This window comes from Rhinolophus sinicus, chromosome 14, assembly GCF_057876585.1.
Source record: "Rhinolophus sinicus isolate RSI-liver-muscle chromosome 14, RSI-T2T, whole genome shotgun sequence".
NCBI classification, from domain to species: Eukaryota; Metazoa; Chordata; class Mammalia; order Chiroptera; family Rhinolophidae; genus Rhinolophus; species Rhinolophus sinicus.
This window is the reverse complement of record NC_142514.1, coordinates 135922662-135937673: the sequence shown is the minus strand read 5'-3', so window position 1 is coordinate 135937673 and position 15012 is coordinate 135922662. Positions and strand designations below refer to the sequence as shown.

At 48.2% G+C, this 15012-nt stretch overlaps 1 protein-coding gene across 14 annotated transcripts in view; it reads right to left on the bottom strand.

Annotated features, from left to right (window-relative positions):
- TENM4 (teneurin transmembrane protein 4) overlaps positions 1-15012 on the bottom strand; it is a 2724551-nt gene that overhangs the window by 492617 nt on the left and 2216922 nt on the right. For all 14 annotated transcript variants that reach the window (XM_074335694.2, XM_074335702.2, XM_074335700.2 and 11 more), the window contains one exon: positions 438-539. In XM_074335694.2, coding sequence (XP_074191795.2) covers positions 438-447 — 10 coding nt within the window. In that variant the 5' untranslated portion in view covers positions 448-539. The remainder of the gene's footprint in view (positions 1-437; positions 540-15012) is intronic.

Genomic DNA, 15012 nt, shown 5'->3' with positions numbered 1-15012 from the left:
TTACCTCCTCCTGCCCCATTCTCAACTATGCCTCTGATCCCGCTCTAGCTCAGCTTGACATGTAACCACCAAACTCTGGACCCTGCCTCTGGTCTCCTGCAGCCTAGAATGAACAATATTGTCACTGCTGCTTCCATGGTCCTGGACCTGCCCCTGGATGCCAGCTCCTCCATCACTTCCCGGCTGGATGTCTGGCTCTCGCCTGCCCTCTCCTCCCACCCTGTGGGCTGCTGTCTTGGCTTCCAGCACGCACCAGTCCTCCCACTGCATTTGCTCCCTGAGAAGGCCACCCCCACTCTCGCCTGACCTCCTCCACTTCTCAAGCTGCTTAGTGGCAAATGTCTTCAACCAAAAAGCAATCATGGTTTCGGATTCTAAGACGGTATTTCTCATCAAGTTGGTGACACAGAAAAATCAGAGCAGAGGAGGGAACTGACCTGGCTCCATGTCAGCATGTTCTGAAGAGTCAGCAGGGTCCGGGGGCCCTGGAGCCCTCTTTCCAGGGCCATCCGATCCTGGAGGACAGGGCAGGATCCTTTCTGTTGAAGCAGAGAACATAGACCCAACTGAGTGAGGTGGCCAGATGCCCCACATGCTTTCCCACAAATCTCTCCCCAGCAGGCACTGCAAACACACACCAGTGGGGAGATGGGTTCCTAGTTCCTCAGCCACACAGAGAAGCAAGCGGGTCCCAAACACCCTGCGAACCCCACGCAAACTTCCTCTATGCAGCCTTCTTGGGAAGCTCTGGTGAGTCTTCTTCTGTTTCCCCATATCATCTTGAGCCTCTCTTTCCTCATCTGAAAGAGGTAAACTCTGAACTAGGCAACATATGAAGTCCTTTGTCCCGCTAGAATTCTACGATGTTGAGTTTGATCCATTTCCGATCTCCAACGCCCAAGGAGCTAGCTGCACATGATAAGGTTTGTGAAATGAATAAAAGAAATCCTAACCCACTCACAGAAGGGTGAGGGGAGGCTCAAAGGTTTTAAGTCATTTGCCTCATTCATTGCAAGAGGAGGAACTGGGATCTAAACACAGACTCTGAACACAGGCCCTCAAAGACGCACAATCTGGGTACTTTCCACTGCACCAACTACCACACTCACCCACTGACAACACCACACATGGCTTTATATCAAAGACCCACTAGGCTAAAGAACAGAGCATGAAGAATACATTTGGGAATCTGAGGTAAAAAGCCATTATTTGAGAAATTCCCTGAATCCATATTTGTCAAACACATGGAGGACCCTAACTAAAAGACAGTGTGGTCCCTGCAAGGTGAGGAATCACCGGTCATTTCCATTAAAAATGAATTGCTCCAAAGTGTGAAATTTTTCTAGCTTCATTTGCATTGCATCTATTTCTTTATTGTAAAAATTTTCGTCATTCTCATCAAAGTGTAAAATATTAGGCAGGAAAGGTCACCAGGCTCTGCTCAAGTGAAGCACATCCCTTCTTTTCCTTGGGAGGGGTGCAGGGGGGCAGGCTGGGTAGAAGACCCGACAGCCAAGGCAGAATGAAGACAGAGTTCGGAGGTCAGCCTGGAAGTGTCCTTATAAATCATACCATATTCGCTAACATACAGAACAGGCCGGACACTACGGAGTGTATGAGTGTCATTTTACGCATCTTGAGGAAGCGATCGTGACTACTCTGCTCCTAATTTCTACTCTGCCTTGTTCATTACAAATGTACCCTCCACAGGATCAGAAAGCAGCAGGAACGAGTTTGCTGTAACAGTGGGCATGGTAAGAGGCCCTTTCTTCTGTCTGGTCCTCTCCCCAGCTGCCCAGTGCCCGGTGGACTTTAGGACTCAGCTGTTGGCTTTGCCCCCAAGGGTCCAGCTGGAGTCCTAGTCACATTCGGGGGCTTGGATGAAACATTCAGGGTCTTTCTCAAACCCTCTCCTTTGCCCAAGTTACAGAATTCCGCTCTGCCTCCATCACGCGTGCTGTAGGCTCTCCTCAGTACCTTCCGTTCCGTCCCCCTTGAAGAAGCTGCAGAACCGCAGCTTTACTCCTCCTCCACCCTCACCTTTGCCGTGGCTTCAGGGAAACCTCAACTTCCTTCTGTTCATTTCCTTTTCAATTCATATCCCTGAGTTCCCTCTTTTTCAAAGGACCTCCAATAAGCGTCACAAGGACTGTTAATGAAACCAAAATGCTCAGGGGTTGACCAAAGGTTTTAGAAGTATTTCTGTACTAGTAGCATTTTTATGGAGGGGAAATCCAGTAAGGAAAGGAGTGTGGTATTCATTCATTCACTTACTCACTCATTCGTTCATATACTGAGTGTTAGGTGCTATGCAGGATTCACTGAGGACTCTGAAACAAATCCGGCCCTCAGGAAGCTTGCAGGCTGGCAATGAAAATAAGACCTGGCCACATGTAATTATAATGCTTGACAGTTTTGTAAGACAGATACAGATAAAACCCAGTGAGAAGACAGAGGAATGAAGAGGTCACCCTGGCTGACAAATCAGGGAACATGTATTGGACAACATATCGCTTAAGCTCAATCTTGCACCAGAGATAGTACGTTAGGTGGGTGGCATGGGGACAGGGCACAGTGCTTCCTATGAGGCAACAGAAGCACGGAGGGGAAAGAGTGACAAAGAATGAGTGCGGAGCTCAGCTTTCCAGAGTGGGGGCTGGGTAGAAGGAAGTAGAGGACATCACACTTGACAGGTGATGTGGGTTCCGACAGACAGGGCCCTGAATGACACTCTAGAAAAGATGGCCATTATTCAGTCAATACTAGAAAGCCATCGAGGGCTTTTGAGCAGAGATGTGACACAGTTGGAGATCTGCTGTAGGAAGATGAATCTGGCAAGTCTTGCACAGTATAAATTGGAAAGGGAGGTGCCTGGGGCAGGAAGCTCCTACTTGTGTGTCAAGCATTGGGCACAGGGTTTGGTGCTGGTATCTATTTGATCTCACGAAACCTTCTAGACAACTGCAGGAGGCAAGTATTATCCTTCCAGACTTGCAGATGAGGAAAGGCGGCTTCAGGAAATTTAAGCTGCTTTGCCCTAGTCCCCCAGCTAGGAAGTGGTGGCGAGAAGATCTGCACCCTGCTCTTTCCAGGTGAGCTATAAAGGGTGCGGTGACACTGAGCATGACACCTGCATACCTGATACTGCCAACAAACCTTCTACTCCCAGGGCACCTCTCCGCCTGCCCGGGGGAGAGTGGAGGTATGATCACTTCCTGGGCTGCATTTGAGCACCCCCAGTGGAATGAGGTACAGAGTGCCTTTCCCCAAAATGACCACAAATCAAGGAGATAAGATAATGCTTTGAGCTGGGTCCCAAATAACACTGACTTTGGTCTCTTGCAGAGAATTTCAAAGGTAGCAAGAGACCATGCTCCTCCCTTGCTAGGTGTACTTGCTTCCGTCTCTCCCTACTTAGCTAAGGCTGTGGTGGCAGGAGAAGTAGATCCAGGAGCCCAGGAGGACATCTTTTGGAGGCAGGGAATCTGTTTCCTCATTGATATATGAGTATGTCTATGCTCTGGGCTGAATTCATATTATTGAAAGGATTGCCCGGACGACTCAATGCACTCAAGCTGGATGCCCATACCTGCAGATGGAGATGATGGTCACGAATGACTCCCAGCAAGATGCCTGCTGTAACACTTTTTTCCAAGGGAAGAAAAAAATGTTTTCATTCTAAACACAAGACATGGTGAGAGTGGGCTGTACAGCTAACATCAGGGAGCAGGTTTTCTTAGAGGTGTCCTGGCAAGAGCAGGGACTTTGGAAACAGATAAAGTGGGTCTGAACCACACTTTGCTCAGTGATCGACTATGAGGCCTTGGGCAAACCAATGAGCTCCTTAAATTTCTTCATAATCAGGTGGAAATGATAGCAAAGGATTAGAGAGACTAAGCGCCAGACCCTTGATACATACAAAAAAATGCACTCTGATTTCTTCTCATTTTTTAATGTTCAACATTCTGGTCATTGCTCTCACGATGAGGTTGCCCTGCTCCTCAAAAAGGTACCAGTTGAAAAAAAGGATTTTGGGAGGAAAAAAATGCTGAAATTATAGCAAGTTGTTCATATCCTTAACTTAGCGCTTATTACCAGTGTCGTATAATTATTTGTCGCCAAGTCTCCGCTTCCACCAGACCGGGAGGTCCTGGAGAGGTTGACCACTGTATCTTTAATTCCCAGCACGTAGCTGTCCCTTTCTACTTCCGTTACCTTATTCTGAGATCCAAACATAACCAGAGAGCCTGCAGTTCCTCTGGGATTTTATTTTCTGAGCCTGGTTTAAAGAGTGACTTTTAAGCAACACCTTCAAGAGCACGTCCAATCCTCTGAAAACCATCTCCTTCTCAAGGCATCATTAGGACGGGGTACTTCACCTTGCTACTTTGATAAAAGCTTTGGTTTCTCATCCAAGCCATTATATGTGCCAACATATTTAACAACATCTTAATAATGCCAAACCTCCCAGGATCGGACCAGACTGGGGAGAGACCTGGTGTCTGTCAGGATACCGGGAGGGCACATAGCAGAGTAGAAAGAAGTGAAGCATCGAATCTGGATTCAAATCAGGGCTTGTGCACAGTGCCTACGGTGGGCTAAGTGCTCAGCAAAAGTTCATTCCCTTCTCTCCTCCTGACTCCAGAGAAAAGCAAAGCCATAAAACTTGTTGCAAGTAAAAGAGGGAGCGAAGAGTCACCACATTCCTGAGTCCACTTAGAATATGGATTTTTTATTTTTTTTAAAGCTTTTCTCCCTAAGGACTGATGGAAGCAGGTTATTTCATTTTAATTATGGCAGCTGCAGCTGCTGCTTGTAAACTCAAAGACAAATTTTCAGATTAAAAAGAAAAAAAAAACCCCACACACATACAAACTCACTGACAGAATCAACTATACACATAGAATGACACCTCATAGAGAAAGCACATAAACAGGGTGGAACAATCTAGAATGTCCTGCTAGAGACACTCAGATCCAGGGGGAAATCCATGGGCGTGCTTACCCCACTTCCCCTCTCCCCTCACCTCCTCTCTGTCTCCAACATCCAGGACCAGCCAAGGAGCCACACAGCTTAATGGAACATTTCCTGTTGAGCAGCTGTGCATTTTTAATGCACACACGGGGAAATAAAGGCAGCAGATGGTTTTATGCAATTTTCCTATGGACTTTGAACTGGACGTCCTCATTCATGGAGGCCTAAACGAGTTTTCTTCTTGCCGGTGCTCTGTGGGTCCAGCACGCCAGCCCCACGCTTGTCACGGTGAGGACGAGTCTGCTGCACAGGGAAGCGGGGGGAGAGCTCATCTGCCATTTTCTGGCTGCACCGCAGCCTTCTCTCTTGTGGTTCTTCCTCGGCGCACTCACGAGTGGTTCTCACTGTTAGCATGGCAAGCAAGGGCTCCCGAATCCTTCACACGTGAGCTGTCCATTCCTGCATCGCGTGGAGAGTTGTCTGTGAAAGAACTGAGGATCCTTGCCACTGCAGGGACGTTGGTCGGAGAGGAGGCTGAGTGGAGCAGGTGGGGGCACCACTGTACAACTGCCGAGGAGGGAGATGGAAGGTAGCAGGCTCTCACCAGAGGAAAATCATGTGCTCACAGGGATGTGCGAGAACTCTGCCTGTGAGGCATGGCTCATATGGAAGCCCGGAGAGGGGAGGAAGCAGTTCGCAAAGAGCCACGAGTGCCAGAAAGCAACCTGATGAGGTCGGTGGTATCAGTGGGGAGCTGATTCAATTTTCTGAAACGTGCTTTTATTTAACTACTGTTCACCTTTAAGCTCTTCAAACACACCACCAAACGTTCTGGGATTTGAATGTGGAGGACAAACACAAACCCTCGCTCTCGACCGCCGGAGTGCTCCCCGATCTCCAGGTCTTTGCTCAGCTTCGTTGTCAGCCTGCAGAGGCTCCCCGTCCTTCCACGCTCACCAGCTCCTCCTCTTCCTCCAGGAACCAGGGCACATGCCAGAACTTCCACGGAGCCCTCTCTGTGGTCCCGACCACAGCTAATGGCGCTCGCATGCCAGAGTCACCAAGTCCAGCTGATTCTACCACTAAGTCCGGGGACTAACCCGATCTTTCTGCTTCAGTTCCTTCCTTCAAATCATCACACCATCAGTGCGGTTCCTAAAATGCAAGTCTGACCCTGCCTTTCCTGGCTTGATACCGCTGTTGGTCTCTACTGTCTTCAGGGCAAAATCCAAACCCCTCCCTAGAGCAGATAATTCCTTTGCCATCCAGCCTGGCGACTTCTCCATCCCAGTCTCTAGGCGCTCTTCCCTCAGACCCTCTCTGCTCCAGCCAGACCTGGGTGTTTTTAATACCTCACTGTCTTCCCGCTGCTCTTTCCCTTGGCCTGGGAGGCCCCTGCAGTGCTTGCCCACAACTTTGCCATGCAGCACCCCATCTTATTCTGGGGAAGCACCTCCCTGATTCTGGGAACTGCTTTTTCCACTGCTCCCATCATGTGGGCTGTGAGAGTCGTCAGTGCTATTTGGCAACTATTTCTGGCTCTCTGCCTTCCAGGCACAGGTGGGGTGGCACACCCTAACAGGCCATGTCACTAATTGCGGCACGTGGGTTGTGAGCAGAAGTGTACCACTCCCAGCTAGAAGGCTTAATTGCAGATGTAGGACCCTCTCGAGTTCTCTTTCACTCTGGTACAATAATTGGCACAGTGGGACGATTTGTCAGCATGGGGGACTATGAGGGAACCCCTCCCCTCTCCCACCACTCCCAATACACATGGCGGTCATAGAATATGAGAGAAAACAAACTCTTTGTTGTTACAAGCCACTACAATGCGGGGGTGATTTGTAATCAACATTAATTAACTGATCTGAAAGATGCGTGGGCCCTGTGAGAACTGTATCCCTAAAGGGTGCTGCTTCCCTGGCCATCATTGATTGATTCTGGGCTCGGTACCCTAACAAAGTCAGGGCAGTCATAGTTCTGGGCCCGCTGGCTGCCCTTGCGGAGAGAGGAACCTGATCAAAGATGGACCCGTTAGAATTCTCCCCAGGGATTACTGAACACAGGCAGTGAAATAGAATGTAGTCTCTAGTAGTGAAGCTTGCACGATGTGAAAACTTGAGAGCTATTAGTGACCATGTGGTTGCATTGAACTGTGTCCTCCCAAAATGACAGGTTGGAGATCTAATGGGACCTTATTGGGAGGTAGGATCTTTATAGAGGTAATCAAGTTAAAACAGGATCACTGGGATAAGTCCTACTCCAATATGACTGGTGTCTGTATAAAAAGGAAAATTTGGACACAGAGACAGACACGCACACGGGGAGAATGCCGTGTGGCGATTGGAGCTCTGCTGCCACAAGCCAAGGAACTACAAGAAGCCAGGAGAGAGGCCTGGAACTGCTCCTTCCCTCTTGAGGGAGTGTGGCCCTGCCCACGCCTTGATCTTAAACTTTTGGCTTCCAGAACTGTGAGACAATAACTTGCTGCTGTTTAAGCCTCTCAGTGTGTGGCGTTTTGTTACAGCGGCCCTTGCAAAGTAGTACAGTGGTGGAAAGTTGGTCTTGGGTGAGAGAAAGGAGCTCACGAGTATGAGAGAAGCAGACCACAGCAGCAAAAAGAGACAACACGAATTTAACAGAACAGAACTAAAACCCTGATCCCAATTCCATGGCATCTCTCCGTTTTCTCGGGCTGGAAGGTTCAACTCCTTGGATCCTATGAAGCAGTAGTGAAAGCCCTTCTGTTTTGAGTTAATTCTGATGTTTCTGTCACTTCGAACCAACAGTCCTAACACTATTAATATTTAGTAATTATCATTATCATTAAGGTTAAGAAATGGAAAGCAATGTCGGTGGCTCCAACTGATGCTGAATTTACCATATTGGTGACTGATAAAGAATCAAGCTCACTGCTTCCACATGTTGTCCAAACACATCCCAGGAAGAGACAGGGTCCCCTCTTGTCTGAGTGCAGTAAGCTTCATACGTTCACACAGTTTAATCCTCCTGGTGTTTTCTTTTAATCTAGCAACAGCCTGAATAAAATCTGAAAAGGATTTTCTCCTGCTCAGTTATGCCTTTTTTCCCAATCCAAACACAACTGCATGCCGGGCCCCTTGAAACGCTCCAAAACAAAACAAGTCCAGCCCAAATCCCTCATCGCGTTTCATGTTATTTTCTTGGCTGTACAAACTTAGGGGCCTTTGTTTCTTCTGCTTTGCCCTTGGACTCTTCCTGCCCACATTCCCCTCTGTCTGCGCTCCCCTGCCAAAACAAGCTAGTAGAGGAGGAGAGAGACAACATGAGGGAAGGCAGGCTGGAAAGGATTAACCAGCTCAGACAAGAGCTGGAGGTCCCCTGAAACAACTCGCCAGCCCTCTGGAATAACCACTGAACACAGGCCGTCCTGGGCAGAATGGCTGTATAGCAGGGTGTGGCTTATGGGTTTGGTCTTGTTAAATAAGAGATAATTGTCCGAGGTGTAGTTGAGCTTCTGGGGCTAACACCATTGCAAGAAGATCTTCTACCTTGAAGATCCTACCAAAGAACAGGGATGCCGCTCTCCTCCAAAGGACTAAGGATAGCAATTGCTCACATGAGCAAGACTTGACGACTACAGATCTTACAGTCTACTGGCCCTCTACAGAGCACAGGAGGAACCTGATTTCCCTTCATTTGTTCTATTCAGGAGATCATATAAAAATATGATACCTATATCAAGCTGCCAGCTGTCTTGATCAGAGACATTAGAAAAGAGTAGGAGTTTCCTGGAATGGGTGGGGGCCAAATCAGCCTTGAACAAAGAGGATGGTGGGGATGAGCGGGCCGAACGGATGCCTGTTTGTCACACTTGCTGCTCTTCTCTGTCTCACCGGGAACTGCAACGTTCAGGCTCCCTCACTTACCAGCTTCTGGGCAGGTAGGTTTGGCAAATGGAAGAACATGGCAGAAGAGAGGAGGGGAGAAGAAGAGAGAAGCTAGGGTATCTGCCCCTCTCTTGGTGGTCTTAGCATCCTTGGTAGCAGCTACGTACGCTCTGTGGCTTCAGCTCCTGACAGGCACTCTGCGTGATGGTTCTGGCTCCTGCTGGATGGTCCCACCTTCTGGGGTCTAGAAACCTTCTCTCATGATTCTGCCAGCCCAGGGCTGGCTCTGCTTCCCTGTTGCTACTGATCTCGGGGCTGCCTCAACATAAGCTGTGTAGCTTCTTAGCTGTTTCCTCAACTGTGTGACCAAGTCTCTACATTAAATCCCCTCTGTTGAAAGACCAAGAGTGGTTTCTGTTTTCCTGCCTAGACACTGAGAGGGGTGCCGAGAAAGAATCTGCAGGTGGAAGCACCACTCTGCAGCCTCTGGTGCAATGGATGCACAAAGACTCACAGTGCTTGGGCTGGAAGAGGCAGCCATGACAGAACTGACCACTGTAGTCAAGCCCAGGAGGGAATAAGTAACAGGCAGGGCACCTACGAGGTAAGTAAAGTTGGGGAGGCAGCCCTGGAAGGAGAAGGGAAGGGACGCATCATCAGGTCTCTGCTTCTGTTTCCACAAATCGAGCCAGCTTGAATGTGACTACTTGTGTCGAATGGTAAACTAATGTGGGAAAGTCTAATCATTAATGCCGTGGATGCCCAGGAGCTTGGCTGTAAAACTTCAAAATCCTTTGGCAGGTTAGGATGTCCTGAGTCTCTCTAGGGAAGCCAGGAGTTTAATGAGACTGAGACAGGCCAAGGAAGACATCTCTCAGTAGCTTTTGTGAGACATTTAAGTCTTAATGTGATGTGGCCTGTGTGGGTCATGTCTGTGTGGGTACCTACCACTGGGAAGGGTTAGCATCAATCCTTCGGAATTCAGAGGGATGGAGGAAGCCATCCTTTATTGAGAGAGGATGGGGTCAGGGATAAAACAGGAGAACTGCTGAGAGACAGAGCATCCTCGGTTATACACAAGAATTTGGATGTGAAAAAAGTATCTATAAACAGATAGACACCAGCTGGAACATAGAAAGAAACAAAAGAGAAAAGAGTCCACCAGAAATTGAGGGATAATGCCTTGCGAGCTCTCCATGTGAGCCAGCCCTTATGTGGTGGGTGAGTTTCCTAGCAGAGGTCGGCCTCCCCCACTCAGAACAGGAGACTCTGGGATCCATGATGCATTGGCTTTCTGCTTCTGCTCAGGCTCTTGTCACAGGTGACCTTTTATTGACTGACCCAAGTGTCCCAGATAAATGGCTCCAACAGGAACTAAAAAGACCACCAGGTATGGAACAGCAGGGCTGTTAATGAACTGCCACACACATCACCTCCTTAGAAATCTCTCTTGGTCCCAGAGAGGAAACCAGAACTGGGAATTCAGCACAGACATGGTCTCAAACTCAGCTCCCTAACCACGTTTTCTGCCCTCACACGCCCACCCATACTGACACATGTGCTTGTTTCGACCTTGGTGAAGCTGAAAACATTCGTGGGAGGAGAAACTGAGTTGAAAAAGAGTCTTTCCAGAGATGGGAACACCAAAGAAATCCTTAGCCATCGTCCCTTCTTTTGGGACGTCACTCCCCACTGTTTAGAGCAGCAGCACCATGTGTCTGGAAGGGACAGACAAGTGTATTCTCAAGATCTTCTCCAGAAGTTTAGGTCTAAGAGTTTCCAGGCAGGGGGACACCCTCTCTTTCTACAGCTGGATTTCTGACCTTGAACACTGCTCCTGCTCTGTTATGGTAAGTTCAGGACCATCCGCAGGAACTAACCTGGCAAGGCAGAAACCACAGCAGCTCTGACATCCAAGGAGAGGGCTCCAACCCATGCCAGTGGCTCGCTAGGAGACACGGACACCCTCTCTGAGCCTTCGTTCTCAGCAGATAATGGAAATAGTATTATTATCTACACCACTCCTAGAGGCTTGTTGTGAGGACCAACTGAACAATGGGTGGAAAAGCACTTTGTAATACGTAAAGCCCAACTTAAAGCACTTTTGCTGTCATCTCCACCATCCCAGACCTCATGTTTCCTGAGCCTGAGGACACTGCTGCAGGAGCCATTTGCTCACCATCACATGGACAGGCAGGGGGATGGGCACTACCAGATAAAACTTCCAAAACAACTCTCTGGGCCTCTGGACTAACGTCAAAATCAAGTGTTTGCGGTAAAACAAGCACATAAACCGATCAGATGTTTATGGTACAAAAGATTTGCCCTCTGGCTGACTCACAAGGGCCCCTGGGCTTAGGGCTGCCCTTTTGCAACTGCTTTTACCTTCCAGCCTGACTTTGATGCTTGTTTCAGCCCACCGGGAGGGACTCACTGGGGTTGGGAAGAGGTATGTGCTGCCTGGGGAAACCAGCTCCGAAAGCTTGGCTGGGGTCTTAGCAGGGTTAGTACGCAACTTAACATAAATGGAAATCAATTTTACTTTACAATTCTGCACAACAAGGAAGAAAGTAAAAAGGACATCAAGTTGGAAACATATGTGTAGCATGGAAGCCAGAAAAGGGTTAATATCTATTTGATAAAGATCTGATGCCAACTGATGTGGGAGAAAATTTAGGACACTGATAAATATATTGGGAACAGACAGGGTCATGTTAAAAAAGAAGTATGTGGAGTGACTACACACACGGAAAAAATGTTCAGTTTCTCTAGTAATCAAAGAAATACAAATTAGAACAAAAAATAAAATACAACTATACCTAAAGTAGCAACCTTTTTTTTCACCATGCTTTGGAGCCAGTCATTTAAACGTAGTTATTTAGCGCCTACTGCATACCAGCTACAATGTCAGGCATACGGGACAAACAAAATGGACAGGATCTTGCTTCAGGGAATCTACTTTCTAGCTGTGTGACCTTGGGGAAGTTATTTAACATCTCTGAGCTTTGTCGTGACAATTACAAGTTTCTTCACCTAATCTAACACTTCTGATTCCCCCCCCCCCACCTGCCCCATCTCTGAATTTTAGCAAGGCAGAGAGCATTAGACCTGATCGTTAAGTGTGGAAACCCAAACTCCGAGAGGTGAAGTTCCTTGCCCCAGGTCATGGAGCCAAGGGCTCCAACCCAGTTCTTTGGGATTTCTGCAGAGGCAGGGATGTGTGAGGGGCTCCGAAAAGAGGCTGGTCAGGGGACCACTTCAGGTGCTACAGATGCTGGTGGAAGGTAAGAAGAGAGGGCCAGGTGGGGCCAAGACTACAAGCAGGGCAGATTCAGAAACGCTGTGCAGGGTGGTCCCCACCTGAGCCCTTCCTCCTATGTGCTCCTAAGTCGAAGCTGTGCCTGCTGACCCCATCTGCATTCAGCAATTACAGATAGTGCGCTTTCCATTTCTTTGATAGATGATAAGAAAAGCAGGAGGTGGCAGCTGGCCTGTTTATTATCTGCTCCTACCAAGCACTCTGGAGTGATGGGCAAATGAATAGTGAAGCAGGGGCTGCTGAGGACATCCCAAAGCAATTCACTGTCCACACACTCCACAACCACAGCCCCAGTGAACTGTGCTAACATTGAATACACATTGTGTCCAGAACAGAACAGAAATAAAAAGGAATTTCTCTGAGTATGATTCAGAATTCTTATGGGAGAGCAATGTCAACCGACCAGAAAAGGAGCCTACTCAGCAGTCTGGTTGGAGGTCGGAACCCGGACAAAAGCTCACCAGAAGGCCCAGTGAGGTGTGGAGGGTGGAGTGTGAAGAGCTCTTGGCCCATGTTTCTCCTTTATTTAACACCATCCATGGCATTACACTGCCAACACGGTGAAATTCCAGACACATAGAACATGGCACTTCATAACTTGGTTCCTGCCTTCCCAGAAACCACCCTTCTCTCTAACCTTGCTGGGTATTTGTAGTTCCCCAAATGTGCAAAGCAGTATCAAACCTTTGTACGTGCACAGTTGCTCTGTCTGGATTATCCCCTTCCCTAACCCTCACTTAAAAATGCTGAGCCCACATCAGCTCTTCCAAAAGCTTCCTCTGAGACACTATTCCTTTGGCTTACCTATACCTGCACAGCAATTTATTTATTTGTCTCTCTCCACCACTAGAGACTGGACTGTTTCTTATTTAATTCTGCATCTGAGTCTAGCATGAAGACTGAGGCATAGAAAATACTCATCTATCCCACAAATATTTATGGGACAGAGGGAAGGTGGGATGTCTGGTTGGATGGGTAAAATAAATGCTTTACGAAGCTCACCTGTAATTGTATGGAAGACGGGGATAGAAAGAGATCTGAAGATCGGTGGAGAGGCTGGTGCAATAGTTTAGATTATGGCAGAGGCAGGGAGATGGGAAGGAGGCAGAGTATTCGAGCTCTTTGGTAGATGGACTTGTTAGAACCTGGTAAAGCTCATGGAGGGGAGAGGCTGAGATAGATAGCATAGGAGGCTGATGCCCAGATTCCAGATGGAGCAGAATATGATGCATTTAGGCAAGATAGGGACTCAGGTATATCTTCATATTGGGGATGGGGTGGGGGGATGAGTGGGGAAACTATACGGTGAGTCCAGTTTTATCAGCGAGAAAGCAGGCCTGTGGACTAGCAGAGCTCCAGTGAAGGCATACCTTGTTTTATTGCACTTCACTTTTTTGGGCTTCATAGGTATTGCATTTTCTTTACAAATTGAAGGCAAGACCCTCCACCAGCAAAAAGAGTACAACTTGCTTTACTGTGATACTCGCTTTATCATGGTTGTCTGGAACCAAGCCTGCAATATCTCTGAGGTATGCCTGTATCTATGATTTACCTGCCTCCAGGTAGCCCTGTATGAACTTCCAGTGGGCAGGCCTTGGTTAAGATGGCCCAGAGGTAAGATTTATGTGATTAGAGCAAACAGAATGGCCTTCTGGTTCAGCACTGGGTCTGGGGTCCTTCCAATGAGCAGGAAGGATGGGGCTCTTTCCATATGGTGCATTGAAGAGTCTGACAGCCTTGAGCTCACTGCCCTCACGGCTTTGCCCAAGGGGGAACACGCAGTTCCTCTGCAATGAGATGGAGCCTAAGGGAGGCTGCCCAACGCAATGCAAGGAGTGCACATTCTGGAGGCAGGCGGATCTGGGTTTGAATCCCCGGCCCGCTACGTACTAGCCAGGCAGACTCGGGTAAGTCCCATTACTCCTCTCAGCCTCATTTCCTCATGTAAACAATGAGGGCACTAATTCCCACTTTCGATTGTAAAGATCAATTTAGAGAAGCTTTCACATACTTGGCACTTTCTTTCCTTTGATCTTCTTTCCCTCTGGACACCTCATTCGTCCTCTGACCAACCAGGAGAAAATCGCCATAAAGATGCCTGTCAAGTATTTATAAGGTACTTGTTTTATGCTGGACACGGTGAAAGCCAGAGAAAATCTAAGAGAGGGTTTGGCCCTCTGTGGACTTAAACGAAACACTGAAATGCTATGAACACGCCATTTCCTGTAGAGGTGTGCACACCTGTGTCAGTTCATCCTTCCTGGCTGAGTGGCTCCGGCAATTCACTGCCGGGCTCCCAGTTCAGTTTCTTCATTGGTTCGAATTGGGCCTGTTAACCTATGAACCCAGGGCTGTCCTCAGGCTGGGATGAGATCACTTATGGGAACGCCAGTGGCAAGTGCTCAGGAAATGTCCTGTGTTCCTTTCTTTCACCTCTGCAGAGAGCAGCTTTCCTGGGCAATCCCACAGGCTCCTCTCTGCTTTCTCATTTGAATGCCTAATAGGTTTCACCCTCTTAAGTGACACCTGCTGGAAATGTAATTGTGCACGAAATTGCTACGTGGTAATGGAGGCAGCTTTACTTCCCTATGCTGGTGCTTTCCTTAGGAAAAGAAACAATGCACCTGTGAAGCCTTTCCTGTATCCTCACCGATGGAGCTCCTTGTGGGCTTTTTTCTTGGATGCAGGGCACCTGGCCCAGAGGATGGGCAAGGCAAGAAGGAAATACCTGCTGAAGCATGCAGACTTCCATCTGGCACTGGGTTCAGGGAAGCTACAAGGCCTTCTGATGATACTAAGAGGAGAAGACGGAAAAACCCAGCAGAAGTTTGACAACCACTATAATTAAAT